Here is a 22,579-nt window from a genome sequence, read left to right as displayed (position 1 = left end):
GACCCTTACTACTGAACATGGCAAAAGAAGGAGGGGCTTGTCCCTCACAAGGACCCTTACTACTGAACATGACAAAAGAAGGAGTGGCTTGTCCCTCACAGGGACCCTTACTACTGAACATGGCAAAAGAAGGAGTGGCTTGTCCCTCACAGGGACCCTTACTACTGAACAGACTGTTTGTTTCCTGATAAAAGACAAATGTTTCTTCTGGTACCTGTTTATAAAAAAAGACAACTGATTTATATACTGTTGTTAACTTGCTGTTGCTCCAGAGTGTTATATTGTTCTGATAACATTACTTTAAAATAAAAGCGTGCAATACACTAGTTTTTACTTCATTATTAAATTTTGCGCATAATGCAATTAATTGCTGTTAATCAGAGAAAAATCATGCGATTAATCGATTTTTTCATTTTTGCCCAGCACTATGATGTCATTCTTCTTCACATTGGAGCCATAATCTTCCATTGATACCGTTCTGATAGGGAAGCACTGATCAGTCTGTTCCAATAAAGTGATATAGGGATGATGTATGTTTGGAGTCCAAGAGGAAATTGGCATCACTGGTTCTCCACAATAGGATTCGTCATTGGATTCTGGATTATTGCAGAAAATTATCTCTGCGGCAAACAGCACTTTTATTTGTTTGTATTTTGAAGCATAAATAGAATCAGCAGAAGTAAATATCTAATGTTAGTCTATAGAGGAACTCCACCAGGTCACATGACTTCATGTTATAGAGGAGCTCCACCAGGTCACATGACTTCATGTTATAGAGGAGCTCCACCAGGTCACATGACTTCCTGTTAGTCTATAGAGGAACTCCACCAGGTCACATGACTTCCTGTTAGTCTATAGAGGAACTCCACCAGGTCACATGACTTCCTGTTAGTCTATAGAGGAACTCCACCAGGTCACATGACTTCCTGTTAGTCTATAGAGGAACTCCACCAGGTCACATGACTTCCTGTTAGTCTATAGAGGAACTCCTCCAGGTCACATGACTTCCTGTTAGTCTATAGAGGAACTCCTCCAGGTCACATGACGCTAAAGGAGGACTAGTGTTCTAGTGAGGATGTTTCATCTCTTTTAGACTCATTCCTGCAGCTCTATGTAACAAGAGAACAATCCTCTCCTAAACAGAAAGACTGGCGGTGCTGTTTTACAGATCAGAGTTCAGGCCCTGAAGTGACGTTTGAAAGTTTCTTAGCAAGACATCAGCTCAGGAACACATGTGAAGGTCTCACAGAGCTCTTGCTTCAGCACATGTGTGTTCTGAAAGTGTGGAATGGTTCCAGAACACAATACACAGTTCCATGTTTTTCAAACATTTAAACATAAGAACTGGTTCCTGATCACCAGGGCCGGGTGCTCCTGTGTTCCTGCTTCTGCTTCACCCACTGGGCGGTGCAGCGGTTCTCTCCTACAGTCCAGGACCAGCCTCCCTCCTTCTCCAGCGTACGTCTCTGGCGGACCAGCATGCCTGGTGCTGGACGCTGCCTCACCTCCTCAGCACCACGGGCCTCAGCATGGGACTCCAGGGGCCCCTCTGTGCAGTCTAAGGAGCTCTGCCTGTGGATGCCGTCCTCGTTGGACGCACACAGAGGTGGAAGGGCGAGCGGCTGGGACCTGGGTTCAAGGGCGAGACATTAAGGGTCAGCAGAAGGAAGGGAAAGGCTGATCAATATTTCACTGCACAACGACCCTATGTGCAGACATGTGTGACTAAAACGCACTGCAGAGAGCAGCTCAACACCCGACACTGAGGCAACTAGCTGACATCACTTCCATCACGACGTCCCATCAGAGGCAATGTCTGTGTGTGTGTTTTAAATGTACTGTTAAGAGTGTGTGTGTGTGTGTGTTGGATGAGTTTAGGATGCTGCTGGTTGTTGATCTCTATAGGGAGGGTCTGTGCTCCACATGTGTAGCTCCACTGCTGAGCTGATCTCAGGTCTGATCCTGGCAGGAGGGGCCTCATTGGGAGGTGTGAGAGAGTCCCTCTACACCTACAAACACACTCCCATGTGTTCCCTATGAAGCGTTTCCGCCCCAGACGTCTGCACACAGGGGCGTCACCAACCTCCCCATTGTTCTCATGTTATGTGAGGGGTGTGAGTACCTGCTGTGTGAATACTGGCCCACCTGTGTGTGTCTGTGTCTCCCAGTGCATGTGACTGATCCCCCACTGGTCTCAGACCTGAGGAGGCACAAGGTACTAGCGCATGAGCAGAGCTCCCGGAGCCTCCACCCACTCAGTCAGGGGCCTTTCGTGGCCCCAGACTCTCAGGGTACAACATCCAGCACCTTTACCTTTCAACTTTTAAATCAATTCAAATTAGATTAAATCGATAATTCTTGCAAATTACATTTTAGAAAAAGCATGAAATTTGTATATGTATTTGTGATGCTGGGCTTTATAAAATAAACTGAACTGAACTGAATAGCGCTCTGCAGAGGCTGCTGTACAAGGAGCCACCGGCACCTGCAGATGGGACTGTTTTCTGATATGACGGATATAATCTTGGTGGTTTGGGGGCAAATATTGGACCTAGAACGTTGCCTGAATATATTTGATACCATCTTTGATGAAGAGTGTCAGTGAAAGGAAGTGGCTCAGGTGTTTCACCTGATGAGGGCCGTGAGACGGTAATATTACGACCAATGTCTTCCACACCACCAAGCCTTATGAAGAACACACACATCACCTGTACACACTTTATTGATATTGTTTTGGCCCTCAGACATTCATCAGCTAGGGTTCATATAATGCTTTGAATGCGTGAAGAAAAAGAGTTGTGAATAAAGTGTGTGCAGAACTCTTTGGTCTTGTCAAACAAATCCATACAATTTCCTTTGGACCTATTCTATACCTAACTATTCCAACACTTGGGCATGGACATGGATCATTTTGACCCCAGTGTGACTGACATGACCTCACCTGGTAAAGGCCGGTCCAGCAGTGCAGCCGCACTGCCGTCCATGTGCCGGCTGTACAGGCTGCTCCTGGCCACCAGGCCCAGGCTGCTACCAGGCAGGGGGTGGACACACATCCCAAAAAGAGATGGGACAGGAGAACGAGGGGGATGGACGTGCAACAAAGGACAGTTTGGGACAGACAACGGTCAGGAAAAAAAGAACAGAAATACAAAACTGAGTAAAACCAAAATACAACAAAACATGAATGAGGGCACACATGCACACATACTCATGAGAAATAAAAGGCCACAGAATGGAGGAAGACGTGGGGTAGAAGGAGCAGCCTCAGCTCATTTCCATGTGTGTGTGACAGAAGGAAATCTCACATGGAGTTCTGTGGCAGAAACTTTATTGGGGTCTAGAAAAAGGCAAACAGAGCCGTGGTGTTCACAGGCAGGACTCTGCTGCATGTACACACCTGCTTTGGTTTTACACAACTCAGTATACTGGGATATAAAAACCAGGGTAGTCATGCTCCATATCCAGAACAGGACCAAAACAGAATGAGATAATTCCTCTAAAAGGGAAGAGGCTGGTCAATGGAAGCCCAGATGAGATCTATTAAGGGAACTGGAGGGTGATGCAGGAGGCATGAGAGGAGACGGGGAACAGCCAATGAGGGACAAGACACAGGGGAGAAGAGAGGAGGGGAGAGAGACAAAGAACACGTTTAGAAAGACCTGGACCAGCAGAGAGAGAGAGAGAGAGAGAGAGAGAGAGAGAGGGAGAGGGAGAGAGAGAGAGAGAGAGACAGGGACAGAGACAGATATAAAGAGAGAGAAAGAGAGAGACAGACAGACAGAGATAAAGAGAGAGAGAAAGAGAGAGATCGACAGACAGAGATAAAGAGAGAGACAGACAGATAGAAAGAGACAGACAGACAGACAGAGATAAAGAGAGAGAGAAAGAGAGAGAGAGAGATAGACAGACAGAGATAAAGAGAGAGAGAAAGAGAGAGAGAGAGATAGACAGACAGAGATACAGAGAGAGAGCTGCTGAACACAATCAATGAGAGGAAGTCTCCTCCTCCGGCGTCAGCTTCTCTGCACTCTAACTCTTTGATAAAGGATCACCTCTCTACAGAATAAACTACGTCTAGAAGAAGAAGAAGCAGCTCCATCAGGGTTCAAGCACTCAGGTCCAGTCTGGACCATCAGGGCTAACTTTCATTCAAAGCAACTGAAAGACAATGACACCAATGTAACAGAAGCTAAATGACATCAACAATGATAGAAGATTACATGTGAATCAATGAATGCATGATTGTAATCAATGTAGAACAGACGGAGCAGGAGGACAGTTACAGGTGTGAGGCCCTCGGACACCGTGCTGCCACGAGGGTCCGAGAGGTCAGACTAGAGGCCGAGGACGTTCAGTGAACGCATGACGTTCAGGTATACTGACAATAAGAAGCTTTCTCATAGTTTCCACAACAGAAATTCTCACTAATCGCCCAAAGAATGCAATTCTTACAGAAATCACCAAAGCTGTTCATACCAAATCACAGCATGACTGTGTTTATGCTATTCTTCAAGGGAATCAAATGTAGCTTAACCTAGCCTATGGTATACATCCATCATAATGCTCTTTTGCACTTTCACAATGTATTTAAATCAATGAATACACGTCTTTCTGCTTTCTGACTTCACAGCATGTCACACAGCACTGAGCTCTAATGATCCTCAGTGATGGAGCGCTGGACCTTGTCGGTCTCTTAGGTTTTCAGCTGGTTGTTGTTCTCTCCATAATGTTGTCGGTCAGTCTAACAGTCTGAGCCGTTACTACTCTAGTGGATTACATAGCAGCCGGTTCACTACTGACCGTGTTGTCCCATCATCTCTTCATCAGCAGCGTAAAGCTGGAAATGGCAGCGTGGCGTTTCTTACCTGCTGCGTCTTACTCTGCAGCGCTCGATGAGAGGGGACTGGAGGCTCTGGTCCCTGTTGCCCCCAGGGGCAGAGGAGGGGGAGGCATGGGGGGCCGCCCTGCTGGGGGAGGATCCCACGCTGAGGGAGTGGGAGCACTGGGAGGATCCCGACCGCTGGGGGGAGTGAGGAGGAGCAAACGGCCAAGGACGAGCCCGCCGCTCCTGAAGCACCACTGCACAGGGGAAGGATGCTCAATGTTACCGGGAACAAGCGGTAAGATGTTGGACATGGCCAGCTGGAGGACTGGTGAATAACAGAATATTACACAGGTGATTCATTCAAGACAATGGCAGCAATGGAGTAGGAGGATTTACACTCTAAAGACACCAGATCATAAACTTACTAATATCTCCACCATGTCTTTTGTGTCTTCTGTGTCTACAAATAAAAATGCACACCCTGATGATGTGATGGATGTGTTAAAGCTCCCAGAGACACAGAAGACAGTACACGGATGTTATAAACTGGTGGGGTGCACCTTTATAGCCAAAGGAAGGACAATTAAAGATAATCATCGTACAGTTAAAATAGCAATCAGCAGTTAATACTAATCTATGTTATAAGTATACATTCTTTTTTTATGGTGAGACATTTCACTCCTGCCCATCATGTTTCATACAAATTTATTTATTAGGGATTTATGAAGTTCATTCCCATTCTTAAAGTGTCCCACTAGAAGCTTTGGCCCTCATACTGAGCTGAGCTGCTCAGTATAAAAAGGGAAATAAACAGGTTTTCTAATGGTATACCATTTTTTGCCAAAAAGCATTGTTACATCCGAGAAATAATCTAACAAACACAAATTTTTGGAACTTTTAGTTGGATGTTTATTTTCTGACACCATACCACAGTCAGTATCTCTCTACGGTCGCTCACCTTCTCTCTCCATTAAAGAGTAGGGCTTGATCTCTCCGTCCGGCTTTCTGAGGGGAACCTTTCTCAACTGGGCCACTGTGGAGGAGAACACACGCAGAACATGATGGGATCTGCCCTCCCTCATATGAACAGTACAGAGGTGCTAGAACATGATCCAGTGGTGAAGGAGGATCCTCCCTAAAACATGTCACGTATTGGTCTGGAGATCAACTGGAACCAGATGTGTGACAGGAGCAGCAGACTGACTCACGAGAGACGTCCCATCCTCTCCTCCGCCATGCGGAAAGTTGCTTTTGCTCACAACTACTGGAGAAGTTCAAGATAAGAATCCAACATTTAGGTTCTGTTTTGAGGTGGATGCAGTTTTAATAATCTTTAGCAGATTCACTGAGGTGGCACATGAGTGAACGGTTGAAAGGATTGGTAGCAGCAGCCATATTGTTAGAACCAAAGTGTCTTACATGTACAACTTGTTCAGACATGCTCCCTGCTTGTTATTGGTGCTGAAGAAGAACATGTTGTAAAAGCATGGTCTCTGTTGGTCAGGTGATCTATTCAGCTTACAGCTGCTACACACTCACCAGCAACACCGTTAACCTAAGGTGCATGCAGCATCATGAATTAATAATGTATTACTATATGAGCCACAAACATCAATCATCATAATCATCATCGTTTAAATGGATTCAAGGAAAAACACATTCATATCAAACTGATTTGAATGTCATCTCCTTTACTGGAGCCCATTATCAGCTCATAGGCCTCCAACTGATTATGTGGCTAGCAGGTGGAGCAGCTAGCATGCAACCTGATAATAGAACAGCACACTCCATACGTCTTGATGAGCATAAATAATACAAATAAATTGCTTTCTCTCCTTTAGAGGGATAACAGTGGAGGAGGCCAGTCGTCCACACAGGGCTGTAATCGTAGAGGAGGCAGTGGAGACTACAGCTAAGAAGCTGGAAAGATGAACTAAGAAGAGCGTGAGGGTGGATAATATTATGGAAACCAGAAAGCAACTGTTGAGTGGTTAAAATCATGAGGGCTCTGTATTCTAACCAGAATGGCAGCAGAGGCGACTAAACACAGCAACGCCTTTTCTATTCTGTCTGCAGCCGCTCCTGTTCCTGCTCCAGAGAGAAGCCTCAGCACTAGAACACAGAGGGCGTGGCCTGTTTGCTGCTCCAGAGAGAAGCCTCAGCACTAGAACACAGAGGGCGTGGCCTGTTTGCTGCTCCAGAGAAAAGCCTCAGCACTAGAACACAGAGGGCGTGGCCTGTTTGCTGCTCCAGAGAGAAGCCTCAGCACTAGAACACAGAGGGCGTGGCCTGTTTGCTGCTCCAGAGAGAAGCCTCAGCACTAGAACACAGAGGGCGTGGCCTGTTTGCTGCTCCAGAGAGAAGCCTCAGCACTAGAACACAGAGGGCGTGGCCTGTTTGCTGCTCCAGAGAGAAGCCTCAGCACTAGAACACAGAGGGCGTGGCCTGTTTGCTGCTCCAGAGAGAAGCCTCAGCACTAGAACACAGAGGGCGTGGCCTGTTTGCTGCTCCAGAGAGAAGCCTCAGCACTAGAACACAGAGGGCGTGGCTGTCGCTGCAGGGCGGCTGTCTACGGTGTTTTATGTCTGGGCTCGGTGTGGAGGAATGGCAGCCCTTCCTATTTAGTGCAATAAAGCAATCCAATCATTCAAGAGGCTTCTTCACATGCTCTTATAGTTACAGGGATAACATTCATGTGGGTTGAGGGAGGCAGAGGGTCACACAAAGCAGGCAGGTCTCGTCCTGTTAGTCAGGGATCTGTGGGGTCTGAGGGTCCACAGGTTGTGGCACTCTGGGGGCAATATATGGCACACTACGTGCCATATATTGCACCTCAGATAAATACAGGCTATGGGATAGAGGAACTGACACTGGCTGAGAGACTAAGTGAGACCAAGAGCTTCACACATATAGTATGGACTTAATCATAGGACAAAGGAAGGAGGAAGGAGGGCGTGATGCTGGGACGGATGAGAAAAGAAAAGAAATACAAGTCCTTACAAACAGCCGTCCAGCCCCTGATCCGTCAGAGAGGAGGGCGAGCCTGGGAGAGTTTGGTGAAACAAAAGGTTTTGGAACTGGAATAAGCGCTTCAGCAGTCCTGAGTCCAGAGCCTTGCTTAGACTCTCTCTCTAATGAGGAAGACTTGTGTGATGACAAAAAGCAAGAATTCACTGAAAAGCTGTAGCATGCAACATATGTGATGGAACTGAACTTGAAAAAGTATTAACAGCAGTATGTGGTTGTTATGGCACTGAGCAGCTGCTTTTCCAAAACAAACATACACTGATTTTGGGTTGAGATAGATCTTCCATCTAAGTCAATCAAATACAGGTTGAGCTGGTAGGGACCCGGGCCTCAATGCTCACATTACCACAGGGAATAAACACTATTACACAACACCTTTCACAACACATAACTAAGCGATGGCATCAGAGTAGTAGAACAGTTACCTGATCTGTTGAGGAAGAAGCCTTCGAACACCACAAAGTTATTGGCCTGACAGAATCAAAAGAGAGATGAGTCAAGGTGCTGTGAGTGATGCTGTTTTAGAGCCAGCAGTGTGTGTGTGTCTGTCTGTGTTCAGCCCGATCCCCCTGTCTTCAGCGAGCTTCCTGTAGCTATGAGTATAGAGGATGAACCCAAAATGATCTCAGTTCAAAGGTCTGCTTACTAGCTTTTGGATCTTTCAACCACATCGCATGGTATTTATTCAGAAAACAGAACATAGTGGAAACAAGAGGCTGAAACTCTGACCAACAGGTACAAGACGTGACTTAAGACCAGTACGAACACACCTAACTCTACAGAGGACCGGAAGAAGCTCAGACAGTTCGGCCCTGATGCCGAGTCCTTAAATATTGTCTGATCCTTCCATGTTCTTAACTGATGATTACATGTAGCTGAAGCATTGGAATATAACAGCTGTAGCTACTAAACCTGGCACATCTTTCTTCCCAAGCTACTGGATTCATAAACTGGAGCTCCTCATTCAAAACTGTCAGGTTGATCATCTTAAATGTTGATGAATGTTTAACTGGTAGAATGTGGGCCTCGATACAGATATTAATGGAGAGGATTATGCTGAAATCATTTCCAAAGGTTGTGCAACGTTGGGATCCAAGTGATCCCTAAAGAGTAAAGCCCACATGATTAACAATTCATATGTCACTGTCATTGAAGGATGTTTTATTCTGTCGGTTTGGTTGGCCACTGTCTGGGTTTGGTATTTGTATTATGTACAAATCTTTTTGAGGGAAGTGGAAATGAGATGACTGAAAGAAAGATGACAGCAAGCTCATGTAAGTAAGCACCTGGCATGGGAACCTGCCCTTTAACACCTTAGCTTGCTAATACTATGCTTTGTCTTGTGTTACACATCCAGAGAAAGGACAGACTGTACCTGAGGAACACTTGGGGTCAGGCAGTAATGCTTCGCCAGGAAAGACAGGAATTTGGGTGAGGGCCTGTCGTAAGCCATCAGAACTGGCTCTAGATGCTTGTGCTGCAGAGGAGAAAGACACAACATCACTGATAAACAGCTCTATGACCTGTGAGCATCACCTTTACTGCAGGTTCTGTTTGGCTCAGTCAAGTTGCTGAAAAGCATCTTCCACTACAGAGTCTGCTTTCTAGTGATTTCCCCCACAGAGAGTCGAGTTTCACCTGCAGCATGAAGTCAAACAGCTCCAGCCCGTATCCGTGTCGCTGCACGTTCTCTGCTACGTAGAAATCCAGAACACACAGCGGCTCTGCCTCTATGTGCACACCCTGCCGGTCCTGTGGAGGAAACACAACACGCTTACCTGGACAGCTGATGAAGCACGTTCATATCCACATATGTGGAATTATAGATAGACATGAAGACCATTAAAGAAAGTAGGTGACTTACAAGCAGAAATAACTTCTTGTAGCCGACCTTGAGGAATCCCACGACCACACCACGTCCTCTGCATGTGGGTGAGAGGAGGGCAGAGGGTTTGGTTGGGATGGAGGAAGTAGAGTAGAAAGTATCACATCACAAGTATCAACTGCTGCCATGAGCTTTAAACCCAGCGTGTCCTATGTCATGCTCAACTGGTCCAGCAGAAGAAACAAACAGTGATGTGTGTGATGCGTGAGAGCTGAGGAAGGCTGTGCCATGTACCCGTTGCTCTCTCCATCCTTCAGCAGGTAGAGCTGATGCCTCTGGGACTGCAGCTTGGAGGCACTGGTTATGGATGCTGGGAGCTGCTGGGCCTGTGGACACCAACATGAACACTGTAAACGTGTCCCAACAGTGAAAGGCCCAGTGGTTTCACTACTCCTGCACAACTGGTGCAGTATCATCTCATTCAAATCAAATGTATTTGATTCACGAGGGCAACTCACCCTGTGATTCTGTCAGAGAGATTGACCTCCCTCCAATTGTCAGAAGTGCTGCTATAGGCCTAGACTGCATCTTATGATACACTGAGCTCCTCTCTCCTCTTCTCTCTCTCCTTCTGGATGAATTCATGTCTCTTCATTGCACATCACTAACTCTACTTCTTCCCTGGACTCTCTGTGCTTCCTCAAATCAAGTTTCCATGGATCGTGGAGCCGGTCCTGTCTCCTGTCTCCTACCTCCTGTCTCCTGTCTCATGTCTCCTGTCTCCTACCTCCTGTCTCCTGTCTCCTGTCTCCCACCTCCTGCCATGGCCCTGCTGATGCCCTCCTCTCTGCCTCCTTCTGCTTCATGGATCGTGGTTATCTGAATCATGGTCCATGCCTACTACTCATTATATGAATCATTTCTGTCACATTCATGTAATGTGCTGTAACTCCGTTACGTTATTCATTCTGGTCACATGACATCTATTGCTTCTGTCCATCCGGGGACAGGGATCCTCCTCTGTTGCTCTATGAAGGGTTCTTCCCCTTTACTATTTTTATTTGGGGAGTTTTTCCTGATCCGATGTGAGGTCCCGGGACAGGATGTTTTGTGTACAGATTGTAAAGCCCTCCGAGGCAAATTTGTAATTTGGGGCTATATAAAATAAATTGAATTGAATATAAGGTGATTCAGAATACAGGTTCTGTTTCTGAGGTCACGGAGTGTACAGCTATAAAACATAGTCTCTCTCCACACATGTTTACACACACAACTAAACAACATACACAATCATAAACACAATACTACACCATCACAGACATACACACCTTTGCTGAGGCTCTCCCAAGTTCATCAATAACTGTGGCTATGTGGGCTTGAAGATGTGGCCTAAAAGACAAACACAGCAGAGTAGAACCTGGCTGAATGATATTACTGTTGACCCCTGGGTGCTCCCTCTTCCTCACAGGTCTTCCTCACTGTGCAGGATTCTTGATGGCCAATATGTTTCTAGGGAGTAGTTTGAAACACATCCCCTGACGTCATCTTTTGTTATTACAGTAGTAACCTAACTGTCAAAAGAAAAACCATAAAAAAGTGGTTTCTCTGTCCAGGATCCAGAGAAGGTGCTTTAGCTACAATGACACGTTCACGGCACAATGCAGAGAAACGGAATGCACAGCTTCTGACTCACGTTGCTGCTGATGTACGACCTGCAGCGAAGTTCTGGTCCAAGATGGAGACCCTCTCGGAGAACACCTGGTTGATATCAAACGGGAAGTCCATCATACCGCTCAGACAGGGACAGCCAGTAAGAGGAGGAGGCGCTAGTTAGCCACCAATCTCCGTCCCTCTGGGTTCTGGCAGAACGCCCGTTCCTCTTGGTTCTGGGAGAACGCTCCGTTTCTCTGGGTTCTGGTAGAACGCTCCGTTACTCTGGGTTCTGGTAGAACGCTCCGTTACTCTGGGTTCTGGTAGAACGCTCCGTTTCTCTGGGTTCTGGTAGAACGCTCCGTTACTCTGGGTTCTGGTAGAACGCTCCGTTTCTCTGGGTTCTGGTAGAACGCTCCGTTACTCTGGGTTCTGGTAGAACGCTACAACAGCTATCCAGCGCTACATTGTCGTGGTGTTGAGTCACTCCCTGGCAACATGAACCGTAATGTCTGTAAAAGCCCTGGCGGCGCAATCTGCTGTGACTGCTAAGGCGTCGTTCGGTACCATGACTTAAGATTCCGCAGAGGAATCCAACACGTTGAACTCGTTCAAGATATCACGGGTAATACTCTAGGAATCTAACTCGTATATATATAATATCATTTTACCACAATTCCTAGGGAGCATTTGGTCCCGTTTTTACGGTAAAATGTGTGAAGCTGGAAGAAGCTTGATTTGAACAGCTTCACAGCAGCATCTCGACTCTTCCTGTAGGTTCTACTGCTAGCACTGGTATTGTAACAATAGACTACATCGAATTCATTTGTGAATCTGTCGTGTCTTTATATATACACATGGGACTGAGAACAACTGCTCTTCATTGTGACTCTTTATTCCAGCCTCATGCCGTCTCCCCTAATCCTCTCCCCAGGCTGTGCTTCCCACATGAATCCCCCTGGGTCCTAAGTCCCCACACGTACAATGTCCTATGAACATAAATGTACAACATACATGTATAACAAACACCACATAATCATGCTATTATTAGTGAGGATCCGTATTAATTATAATGAAGTAAATAAAAGGCTTTGTGAAGGGTGTCAGTCAATGACATCAGTGATGTAAACGTGATGCATGATGAAGTGTGGGGTGTTGTCAACGAAAACAAAGGAAACCCAAACCAAGACCTAACCGGGCCTGAGCCAGCAGGGATGAGTCCATGTGAGCCGGACAGAGCCCAGAGCAACACTGGAGAGGGGCTTTATTCCCTAGATGCTCCAGGACCAAAAGACCAGGTGCTCCAAGACCAGGTGCTGCAGGACCAAAGGACCAGGTGCTCCAGGACCAAAGGACCAGGTGCTCCAAGACCAGGTGCTGCAGGACCAAAGGACCAGGTGCTCCAGGACCAAAGGACCAGGTGCTCCAAGACCAGGTGCTGCAGGACCAAAGGACCAGGTGCTGCAGGACCAGGTGCTGCAGGACCAGGTGCTGCAGGACCAAAGGACCAGGTGCCGCAGGACCAAAAGACCAGGTGCTCCAGGACCAAAGGACCAGGTGCTCTAGGACCAAAGGACCAGGTGCTCCAGGACCAAAGGACCAGGTGCTCCAGGACCAGGTGCTGCAGGACCAAAGGACCAGGTGCCACAGGACCAAAGGACCAGGTGCTCCAGAACCAAAGAACCAGGTGTTCCAGGACCAGGTGCTCCAGGACCAAAGGACCAGGTGTTCCAGGACCAAGTGCTCCAGGACCAAGTGCTCCAGGACCAAAGGACCAAGTGCCGCAGGACCAAAGGACCAGGTGCTCCAGGAATGGTTTCTATTTCAATGTCCTCATTGGAAAGAGGTCAGCAGGTTCACTGCTTGTGTTTTGGTCAGATGACTTCCTCATTTCAGCGAAAAGGAATGATAGATAAAGATCGACACGCCATACAGTCAGATGTCTGTAGACACTTTTGGTTTTGGTTTGTTTTTCAAAGTGCATCTTCAGGACACGAGGTATGACAACATACATAACCATTCAGAATCTTCAGCCATTTTTAAACCGACTCAACAGCTTTCATGCACAAACTAAAAAGTCCAACAACTAAGAAGTAGTTTCAAAAAGACTCAAATGACCTAACTTTAACTGAGAATACACACTCACTGAATCTATGACAAACACTTTACTATGGTCACTGTCTGGAGGAGCAGCTTTTCCACTAACTCAAAATAAATTAAAAAAAAGTGCAATTCAAAAGGATTCATATATACAACGTTAACTGTTCTTGTGAAGACCTCATCAGTAAATACTGAAAAACATTGTGCTTTGCAGAACATTAAGCAGCACTCAATTCTCCTCACGACCCAGAGTTTGTTCCTGTCATGCAGCAGCGTCATCAGTTGTGAATGTTATATTCAGGAGGCTGTTTCATTTAATTATCCTAAAAACCAAGAGTCTCCCCATATCAGGATGGTTTGACCCAACAACACGCTGCTGAAAACATGGAGGACAAGAGCAAAACCAGTTGAAACCGCATAATTTTGGACCAGACCATTGACAGTAAAGTAATGTTGTGAGTGCTAGAAGATTTAGCAAACAGCGAGGCAACCCAAGCTTATTATCTTACAAGCTGAAAGCAGAACACTAGGGACTCCTATAACGATCTTGACAACTTGGTGATCTGATTTGGTTTTTAATTTTTGTGACACAGTCAGAGATCATCTCTATGGTTTCTGATTTCATTACATATTTCATGTGTTTAATAATTTGATCTTCTTTATGTTAATAGGGTGGACAATACAATCACCTTTCAATATAATATGGTCCCAAACAACACAGCAGAGTGTGCTATTGCCTAATAGCACACTATAGACTGAGTAAATACAAAAATAACTAGCATCTTAAGAAACACATTGTTATCACAGGGATGCTGTTATACAGGTGTTTGTGTTTCGCTACCTCTGTGTAAGTAAACCTCTTACTGCATCCATTAGCAGTGCTACCACAAGGTGGCGCTGCAAGCAAACGCATCTGAAGTCTGAGTCCACAACGTTAGGTTTCCTAGTTTTACTTTTCAGGGACAGCTGCATTCATTTGTTTTTATAGAAAAGCTTTGGCGTATTATAACCATAACAAATGTTATGCCAAACGTGTTAGCAAACAGTTGCATATTTATAACGTCAGCATTTAGAGTCATGTTTTTGGCCACCAGATGAATATGTCAAATGTTCCTGTATGCTCACGAGCAACAGGGTCAAACTGAAATCTTAGGAATACTAAGGTGAAGCCCCCTCAAGACAAGTTAAAATGCTATCAAATATTTGGTTTTACAGATAAACATCTGCCTGTTGCTTAAAATTAGTTTATGAGAGCACAATATGTGAGCCATACAACCAAATTAATGTTCAAAATCCCTGTTAAAGTCTGCAGAGAGGGATGTCTTGTCACTAAGAGTGTCACCTTTCACTTCATACATAGGCGCTTGACCCATTGCTACTATAATACATATTGAATATCAGTCTTTCAAATTTGCATCAAAAACTATTATTTCAGTGTAACTCTCATGTAATTGGCACTATGTTTCAAGTCTCTTTTAAACTCCTTGATCAAATAAATCAATGTTCAATGGGGAGCAGCTGTAGCATTATTGGAAGTAGTGATAGTGGAATTTAAGGGGGAAGTAGTGTCCCATGACAGTCTACAGGATTTTCTACCTAAACTCCAAATAAAATTCTCCAAAATGTTCTGCTTAGAAGTGGCCAAATGTAAACACAGTGAATTGAATATACTGAATATGGAATCTATTTATAGCTTCAATTCAAATATATTAGCAGTGACCTTATGAATATGAGTCACACTGATGTGATAAACCCCTCCTCCATGATTGTGGAAAATGTTTTTGTGTTGCAACAAGCCTAACCTAACAGGAACAAACATTCTGCATACGCAACGGCTCAGCGGTTTAAAAGGAGACAGGAAACCACAGGTTTCACATCGAGTTTCATCCACCTCTACAAAAGCCCCAACCTCTCCACCCCTTCCACCCCCCGTCTCACCTGAACCTCCACGAGGCTTGCCCAGACAGGTAGAGCGTTCAATGGGAATCCTACATTGCCTCATTATCCAGCCACTGTTGCATAACTCTGGTGTTTTTCTGAAATCCCATTTTCAAATGCATGTGCTTACTTACTGGTCCCCCATGTGACTAAAATCCTGTATTATCCTCTGGAATGGTTTCTATTTCAATGTCCTCATTGGAAAGAGGTCAGCAGGTTCACTGCTTGTATTTGGGTCAGATGACTTCCTCATTTCAGCGAAAAGGAATGATAGATAAAGATCGACACGCCATACAGTCAGATGTCTGTAGACACTTTTGGTTTTGGTTTGTTTTTCTAAGTTTGTTGTAGTTTGTAGTTTTTGTTTATGTTAAAGAATGGACATCTTAATGCTACACTGATATTCTAGACCAGTGGTTTTTACCAGTGCAAAGCATTGTTGGTTGAAAAAAAGATGTCATAGACAGCGTTGTGCCATCAGTGTCTGATTTAATATATACAATTCAGTTTATGAACTTACACTTATATTTTATTGAATATTTATGAAATCACTATTTTTAAAGGATTTTTTGAAAGGATGTCAATTTTACATTTTTGTTATGTCACGTACCCTCTTGAGGGCCTCTCCGTGCCCCCAGGGGTCCACGTACCTCCATTTGAGAACCACTGTCCTAGACAATGGTATCCTTTCAATTTTCGGTTAACAGTTTGTCCCTTTCCTGTTTAAACAGGGCAATCTCCCAAAGTCAGCTCCATAAATGGTAAATGGATGTACTCGTATAGATATTTTCTATTCAATTCAGTGGATTCTGTATAGCCCAGAATCACAAATAACAAATTTGCCTCGGAGGGCTTTACAGTCTGTACCAGTGGTGGGCCGTCAGCCTGCTAAGCCTTCTCTGTTGGCCTAAACAGAATCACAAAGTTTATATTTAATTTGTGTTATAATTTGTTATAATTCTGACTCTCGGCCGCTCTAAGTTCTTTCAACGACTTAGACTCTTGTGATTTATCTCCCGTGCCTGCACTTCTGCCTAGCCGCCGCTGCGCACGTCACTCCACCGCTCTACCTGCATTAAACCCATTCCTACCCTCACCTTGCTGTCCCTGTGTCTGCGCTTGGGTCCAGCCTAAACCAAACCGCAACAGTGCTAACTAAAGGTAAAACTTCTTTAAGCAGCCTCTTCGGGATGGGGTCTAGAAGACAAGTAGACGTTTTAGAAGTAGAAACCGTTAAAGACAATTGCCTTTCTAGCCTCCTCCATGGCCATCCCACCTGAGGATGGACCGGCATTAGTCGAGGGCAGGAGATCACCGATCCTGTCTCTAATAGCCTGAATCTTATAATTGAAGAAGTTCATGAAGTCATCACTACTGAGAGCTGTGACTCTCAGTCAGCCTGGCCACAGTATTCAAGAGAAACCTAGGGTTGTTCTTATTTTTCTCTATTATTGATGAGTAATAGGCTCCTCTGGCATTGCGGAGGGCTTGGCTAGGGATTTGGCTAGATGCCAAAAACTGTTACTGACAAATGGAATTTTACTAACTTGGCATGTGTTAAAAACAGAATCAAACCAAGAAGGGAAGACATGGGGTTTCCCCCCTGCTTTCCTTAAACAACCTCCCTTATCTTCAAAGAATCATCAACCTGAAACCTTCCTCCACATTATCACCTTTTTTCTGTGGTTGACATTACTGAATGAGTGATGTGCCGCTTGCTTTCCCTAAAATGGAAAGAAAGCTGCGGGCAGGTTCTGCAATTCTGTAGACTGACAATAGGCCAGATGTTAGTTATTACCTGTATCCGAGGAGGACAAGCAATAGCAACTTTACAAGGACGTTTGAAAAAAACAGAAAGTATTAGGTTTAAGGGAGGAACCTACGCAACATGTTCACTGCACAGTATCACAAACAGGAAAACCAAATACCCAGACTAGCTCCAGACTATGACCTAGTTCATATGAGGTGAAAGACTCACTGACGGTTTATTAAATACATAATGTAGGGGAAGAGCCAGCATAAATGTCATCAACTGGAGTTTAAATCTCTCCAGTTGATCCAGAATGCTGCAGCTCGTGTACTAACGAAAACTAGGAAGAGAGATCTCATTACTCCTGTATTAGCTCCTCTGCACTGGATCCCTGTAAAATCAAGATTCACATTTAAAGTCCTCACCTACAAAACCTTAATTGGTGATACACCATTATATCTTAAGGAGTTTATAGTACCATATTACCCCACTAGAGAGCTTATAGTACCATATAACCCCACTAGAGAGCTTATAGTACCATATTACCCCACTAGAGAGTTTATAGTACCATATTACCCCACTAGAGAGCTCATAGTACCATATTACCCCACTAGAGAGCTCATAGTACCATATTACCCCACTAGAGAGTTTATAGTACCATATTACCCCACTAGAGCATTACGCTCACTGAATGCAGGGCTACTTGTGGTTCCCAGAGTGTTAAAAAAATAGGATGGGAGCAGAGCTTTCAGTTATCGGGCTCCTCTTCTGTGGAATCAGCTTCCACTTTCAGTTCGGGGGGCAGACAGTCACCTCATGTAAGAGTAGACTTAAGACTTTCCTCTTTGATAGCGCTTATAGTTAGGACTGTTTCAGGCTTATAGTTAGGACTGTTTCAGGCTTATAGTTAGGGCTGTTTCAGGCTTATAGTTAGGGCTGGCTCAGGTTTGTCCTGGTTCAGCCCCTAGATATGCTGCTATAGGCCTAGACTGCTGGGGGACATCTCAGGATACACTGAGCTCCTCTCTCCTCTTCTCTCTCTCTCCTTCAGGACAAATGTATGTCTCTTCACTACTTCTCTACTTCTTGATTATGGACTTAAATTTGTCATATGTAGTCATGATCATCTCCTGCTCCACCACGGAGAAAAGAGACGTTCTTTCTCTGAATTTATTTGCCATTGTAGCGTTTGAAGATCATTAAATCTGTGTTTGACTCTTCCCTCTTCTGAAGAGGAACAGGCACGCGCATTTATCCAGATGACTGACGTCTGGTTAGAATTAACGAGACCGTTTCAGCACGCATCAGGCGTGGAGAAACCGAATTAGCCTGATGTCAATCATCTCGCTAATTTCAGCTGGATAATAGGACATTTGATCGACTTTGTTGAATCACGTATGAGAAATAGGGCCAAGAACCTGAGAGCACCCCACCCAGACCTTATTACCAGCAGTGAGTTTTTGCAGCAAATATTTGAGGTGAGCTGAATATCTTCCAGGATATGTGGATGTCTATATAAAGCTCTCATTTTGTAATGAGGAAGCTAAGCAACAAAAAACCACAGTAGTATTCCTTTGTGGCTTTGGGGATGGTATCACGTTGTATTTGTTTGAAGGGAATTTGCTTCTTGTGGCAGAAATGGAAACAAAAAGAGAAGGGTGATGTACTGCAACGAGGGGAGTTTTCTTCTTATATTAAATATATTTAAAATTAGCATCCATTCGAAAATCCTTTAAAAATACAATCCTTAATCAAGTTAAGTAAATGCTCAGAAATACTCAGTCCATCTGTTCATATTGTTGAATAATTCCAGTAAATATTTACAATTACCACATCATCATCAAGTTTAAAAACAGTATTGCGAGTGCACAGATTTCAATATGCTAGGAATATTTATTTTATGTATTTTTACAGTTAACGAGAAATAATCCTTTAAAAATAAGAAAGCATAAAAGTCATTAACCATGCATCTGACAAAGAAAGACCAAGTAAAAAAGTAAAAAAAATACAAAAATAAATAAACAATTAGAATTGCAAAAATGTAATCAGAACAACCATGCAACACTTCAACAACGCTGTCAGACAACCGTGTCGACCATAAATTCAGCCCAACAAACAGATATCGAAAAATATATTCTAAGGGTTCTATACAAAGTGTTTCTTGAAATTATATATGTGGAATACCATCCTGGTTAAAGATAGTACTTGTCTTTTTAAGAGATAATAACCCTCTACAGCAAACAAAATCAAAAAAGGTGTGAAGTTAGGGAGGGTGAGTCACCTGCCAATCTCCTTATTCTGACAAATAATTGGTCCATTTTGTCCATCTTGCTATGTGTGTGTCCTTTCTTAGTCTCAAAAGGAAGGTGGGTCAATACCACTATAAGGTGCCTTTGGGACTTCCCATTTCCCCCCCAAAAAATATTTTCAATTTTAAGATTTTCCATTGAACTTCATATGCATTGTATTACGTAGATGTTATGCTGTTAGAAATGCATGTTGGTCAAGCTCCCACACTTTTTTATAAATTAACTGCATGATGACAATGTACTTGCAAACAGCCATATATTTCTCTATGACAGAGTGGACATGATACGCTTGACAACATAACACTGCACACATAATATGATGAAAACTACACCACTGTTTCAGCCCCCAGTGAAGAAAGACACATTGGTGGTAGTAATGTCACTGAAAACATCAGAGGTTTTCTTAAAGGGGAAGTTTCCCCATAATGACAGGGTGGACCGCAATGTCAGGGACACGTGAAACATTTTCAATATGATTATGAAAATAAAATATACATGATCAAAATGACTCATTTTATCAAATAACTTGTTGTTGGACAATAAAACCATATCATTAGTGGCGGTATTTAATATCATTTAACCATCTATTACACACACTGTAGTTAGCAGAGCAGAGTGTGGGACATGCTAACATCACGTACAGCCAATGAAACAAAACAGTATAAAATAATAAAAACACATTTTATCATTGTATTTATATGTGTGTAAATGTTTGGCTATTTATAAAAGCACCTCAGAGTTTCATTGTTCTGTTACATTTTCATAATAACTGAGTGATTCTGATGAGGACACCAAAGGCACTTTATAGTGATATTGACCCAGGTAATTCTTTCCATATCGTGTATTTCTTTAATGATTTCCGTCCAGTTTTCTATTGAGGGTGGGTCGGCTTGTAACCATTTACGAGTGATTGCTTTTTTTGCTGCTACTGTTAATATATTCAGGAGGTACCTGTCATTTCCTGTTATTCCTTCTGGTAGATCGCCAATAATAAAGTTATTTGCATGTGAATAGCTGCCCCAGAATATATTGCATAATTGTTGCATAATTGTTCAAATGCTCTCCCAGAATATTTTTATATTTTGTGGCAGCTCTAGAAGATATGGCGTTGATTTACTCTCCCCTCCCCGCAATTTCTCCAGCATGTATGGTTTGATGTAGTTAAGCATGTTTTCATTTTAGATAAGATAAGATAAGAGAATCCTTTATTAGTCCCGCAGTGGGGAAATGACAGGATTACAGCAGCCTTGCTCACAAGTGAATGAAATATCAAAAGTCAAGTAATATAAATAAATAGGGGAAGTAAAGAAAGGAACAACGTTCTTCCTGCCAAATTCACGCCAATACTTAGAACAGGAAGTAGAAAACACGGTTTCACACATATTCTCCCATTGCTGACTGGGTATTTCATCTTGTAGTTCTTTCTCCCCTCTCTCCTTCATACATGTTGTGGTAGCTCCTCTGCTCTTTGCAATTCCCTGGTAAACTTTTGAAATGACTGATTTAGAGCTACCTATTAATTGTATTATTTTGTTCTATAGTTACTTCATGTTTCCTCAGTTCTATTAAAAAGTACTACCGTAACTGTAAATATCTGATTTCACTTGCTGTAGTTGTGAGCGCAGTTGTTTTCATATGCAATGTGGTGTTAGTAGACAGTTTGGTGAATGCATTTGGAGTTTTGACATCTTATCTGATCGTCAGCTTGAACAACGCTGCTCATCTTATCTAGTAGACCATTAGTAATATCATTCAGTACCTTGAGGTTTTACTCCACCCAAAATATTTAATGTATGACAGTTTTTACCAGATGAAATATGGTTGTAAAGAATTTAAAGAATGAAAAGTCTGATCCTCATGATGGAGTCACATAGTTGATTTTAGATTTGTGATACGACCACAAGGCGTCTTTAACTTGACAACTGCTGACAACTTCCCTCTGTGTTACATATGTAGATTAAATCAAAACTGCAAAATGTACCTCCTACATTACGTCTACCAAGAAGGTGTTCAGGCTTCTTGTGGGATAGAAAAAGGGATTTATGAAGATAGGCCACAGAGCTACTGATTACTCTTTGTGTGATCCAGATCTTGGATTTCTGCCAAACGATTTTAATTTGCAGTGTGTAGTTGCATGATCAAGAAGTCAATCCAAACTGAGGTAATAGCAGAGAATGTGTGTTTGTTAGTTTGGCTTCCTGTATAGCAGACATAAAACATGTCCTCTACCACTATAGATGCTCTGTGATGTTGTCATATCATGCATCGAAAACGTCAATTCCAATGTTATGTTTATTTATATATATCCAATGTTATATATATATATATATAGATATATATATATATATATATAGATATATATATATATATATATATATATATATATATCTATATATATATATATATATATCTCTGTATATACATATATATATGCGCTGTATAGGAATCATTTAATCAATTTATTATGAAAACATGTTTCATCAGTACTTACATTCTAAAATATTTCTATTTTGACCCAAACATGAAAAGCTGAACTGCGTTACCACTGTTCTATTTTTATAAAAACAAAAAAAAAGAAGTGACACATTGCGTTGTAGATATTATCAATGACATGTCAGTTGCAGTTAGTTTGTATTCTAATAGTGTGCGTAATGTTGGGCAATGTTGGCAAAGCCAACAGATGCTTTGATGAATAAGTGTTGTTACCCCTCACTTTAGCAGTTCCCATATATTTGACCTAAATGACCCGTACACCACAACATACGTAAGCACTTTGGGTAAAATGTGCATTTTTAGTTTAAATTCTCAGAGAAAGTGACATGTGGTTCTTCTCTAATTTCTCGAAGTGCATTTTGTACTGTGAGTGTGTTTGAGATGTCAGGATGTTGAAATGTGTATCCTTGTCTGTGTGTGTGTGTGTGTGTGTGTGTGTGTGTGTGTGTGTGTGTGTGAATCTCTGTGGAATCTGTGGGTGCGTGTGTGTGTGTGTGTGTGTGTGTACACTGAGGTGTGAAAGGGGGCTGTGTGTATGTGCTCATGGGATAACACAGTCATACGCTGTCAGTGTAGGAGTGTAAGATCCTCCCTGACTCTGGTTCTCTTCCTCATCAAATCTCCATCCACTCACACTGAGTGACATCACTGGAGTTCCCCAG

At 43.3% G+C, this 22,579-nt stretch overlaps 1 protein-coding gene across 1 annotated transcript; it reads right to left on the bottom strand.

Annotated features, from left to right (window-relative positions):
• Nucleotides 1-402: 402 nt before the first annotated feature.
• Nucleotides 403-11,462, bottom strand: atat1 (alpha tubulin acetyltransferase 1; the record flags this gene model as incomplete). The annotated part of the gene is made up of 12 exons (XM_079232377.1): nucleotides 403-1,651; nucleotides 2,123-2,200; nucleotides 2,942-3,027; nucleotides 4,866-5,079; nucleotides 5,784-5,858; nucleotides 8,278-8,323; nucleotides 9,228-9,329; nucleotides 9,491-9,604; nucleotides 9,717-9,774; nucleotides 9,972-10,063; nucleotides 11,006-11,066; nucleotides 11,371-11,462. 12 exons carry the CDS (start codon nucleotides 11,460-11,462, stop codon nucleotides 1,356-1,358), a joined length of 1,314 nt encoding a protein of 437 aa, XP_079088503.1. The 3' UTR covers nucleotides 403-1,355.
• Nucleotides 11,463-22,579: the final 11,117 nt, after the last annotated feature.

This window comes from Taurulus bubalis (assembly GCF_910589615.1).
Source record: "Taurulus bubalis genome assembly, chromosome: 16".
Lineage (NCBI taxonomy): Eukaryota > Metazoa > Chordata > Actinopteri > Perciformes > Cottidae > Taurulus > Taurulus bubalis.
This window is presented reverse-complemented; position numbering and strand designations above follow the sequence as displayed.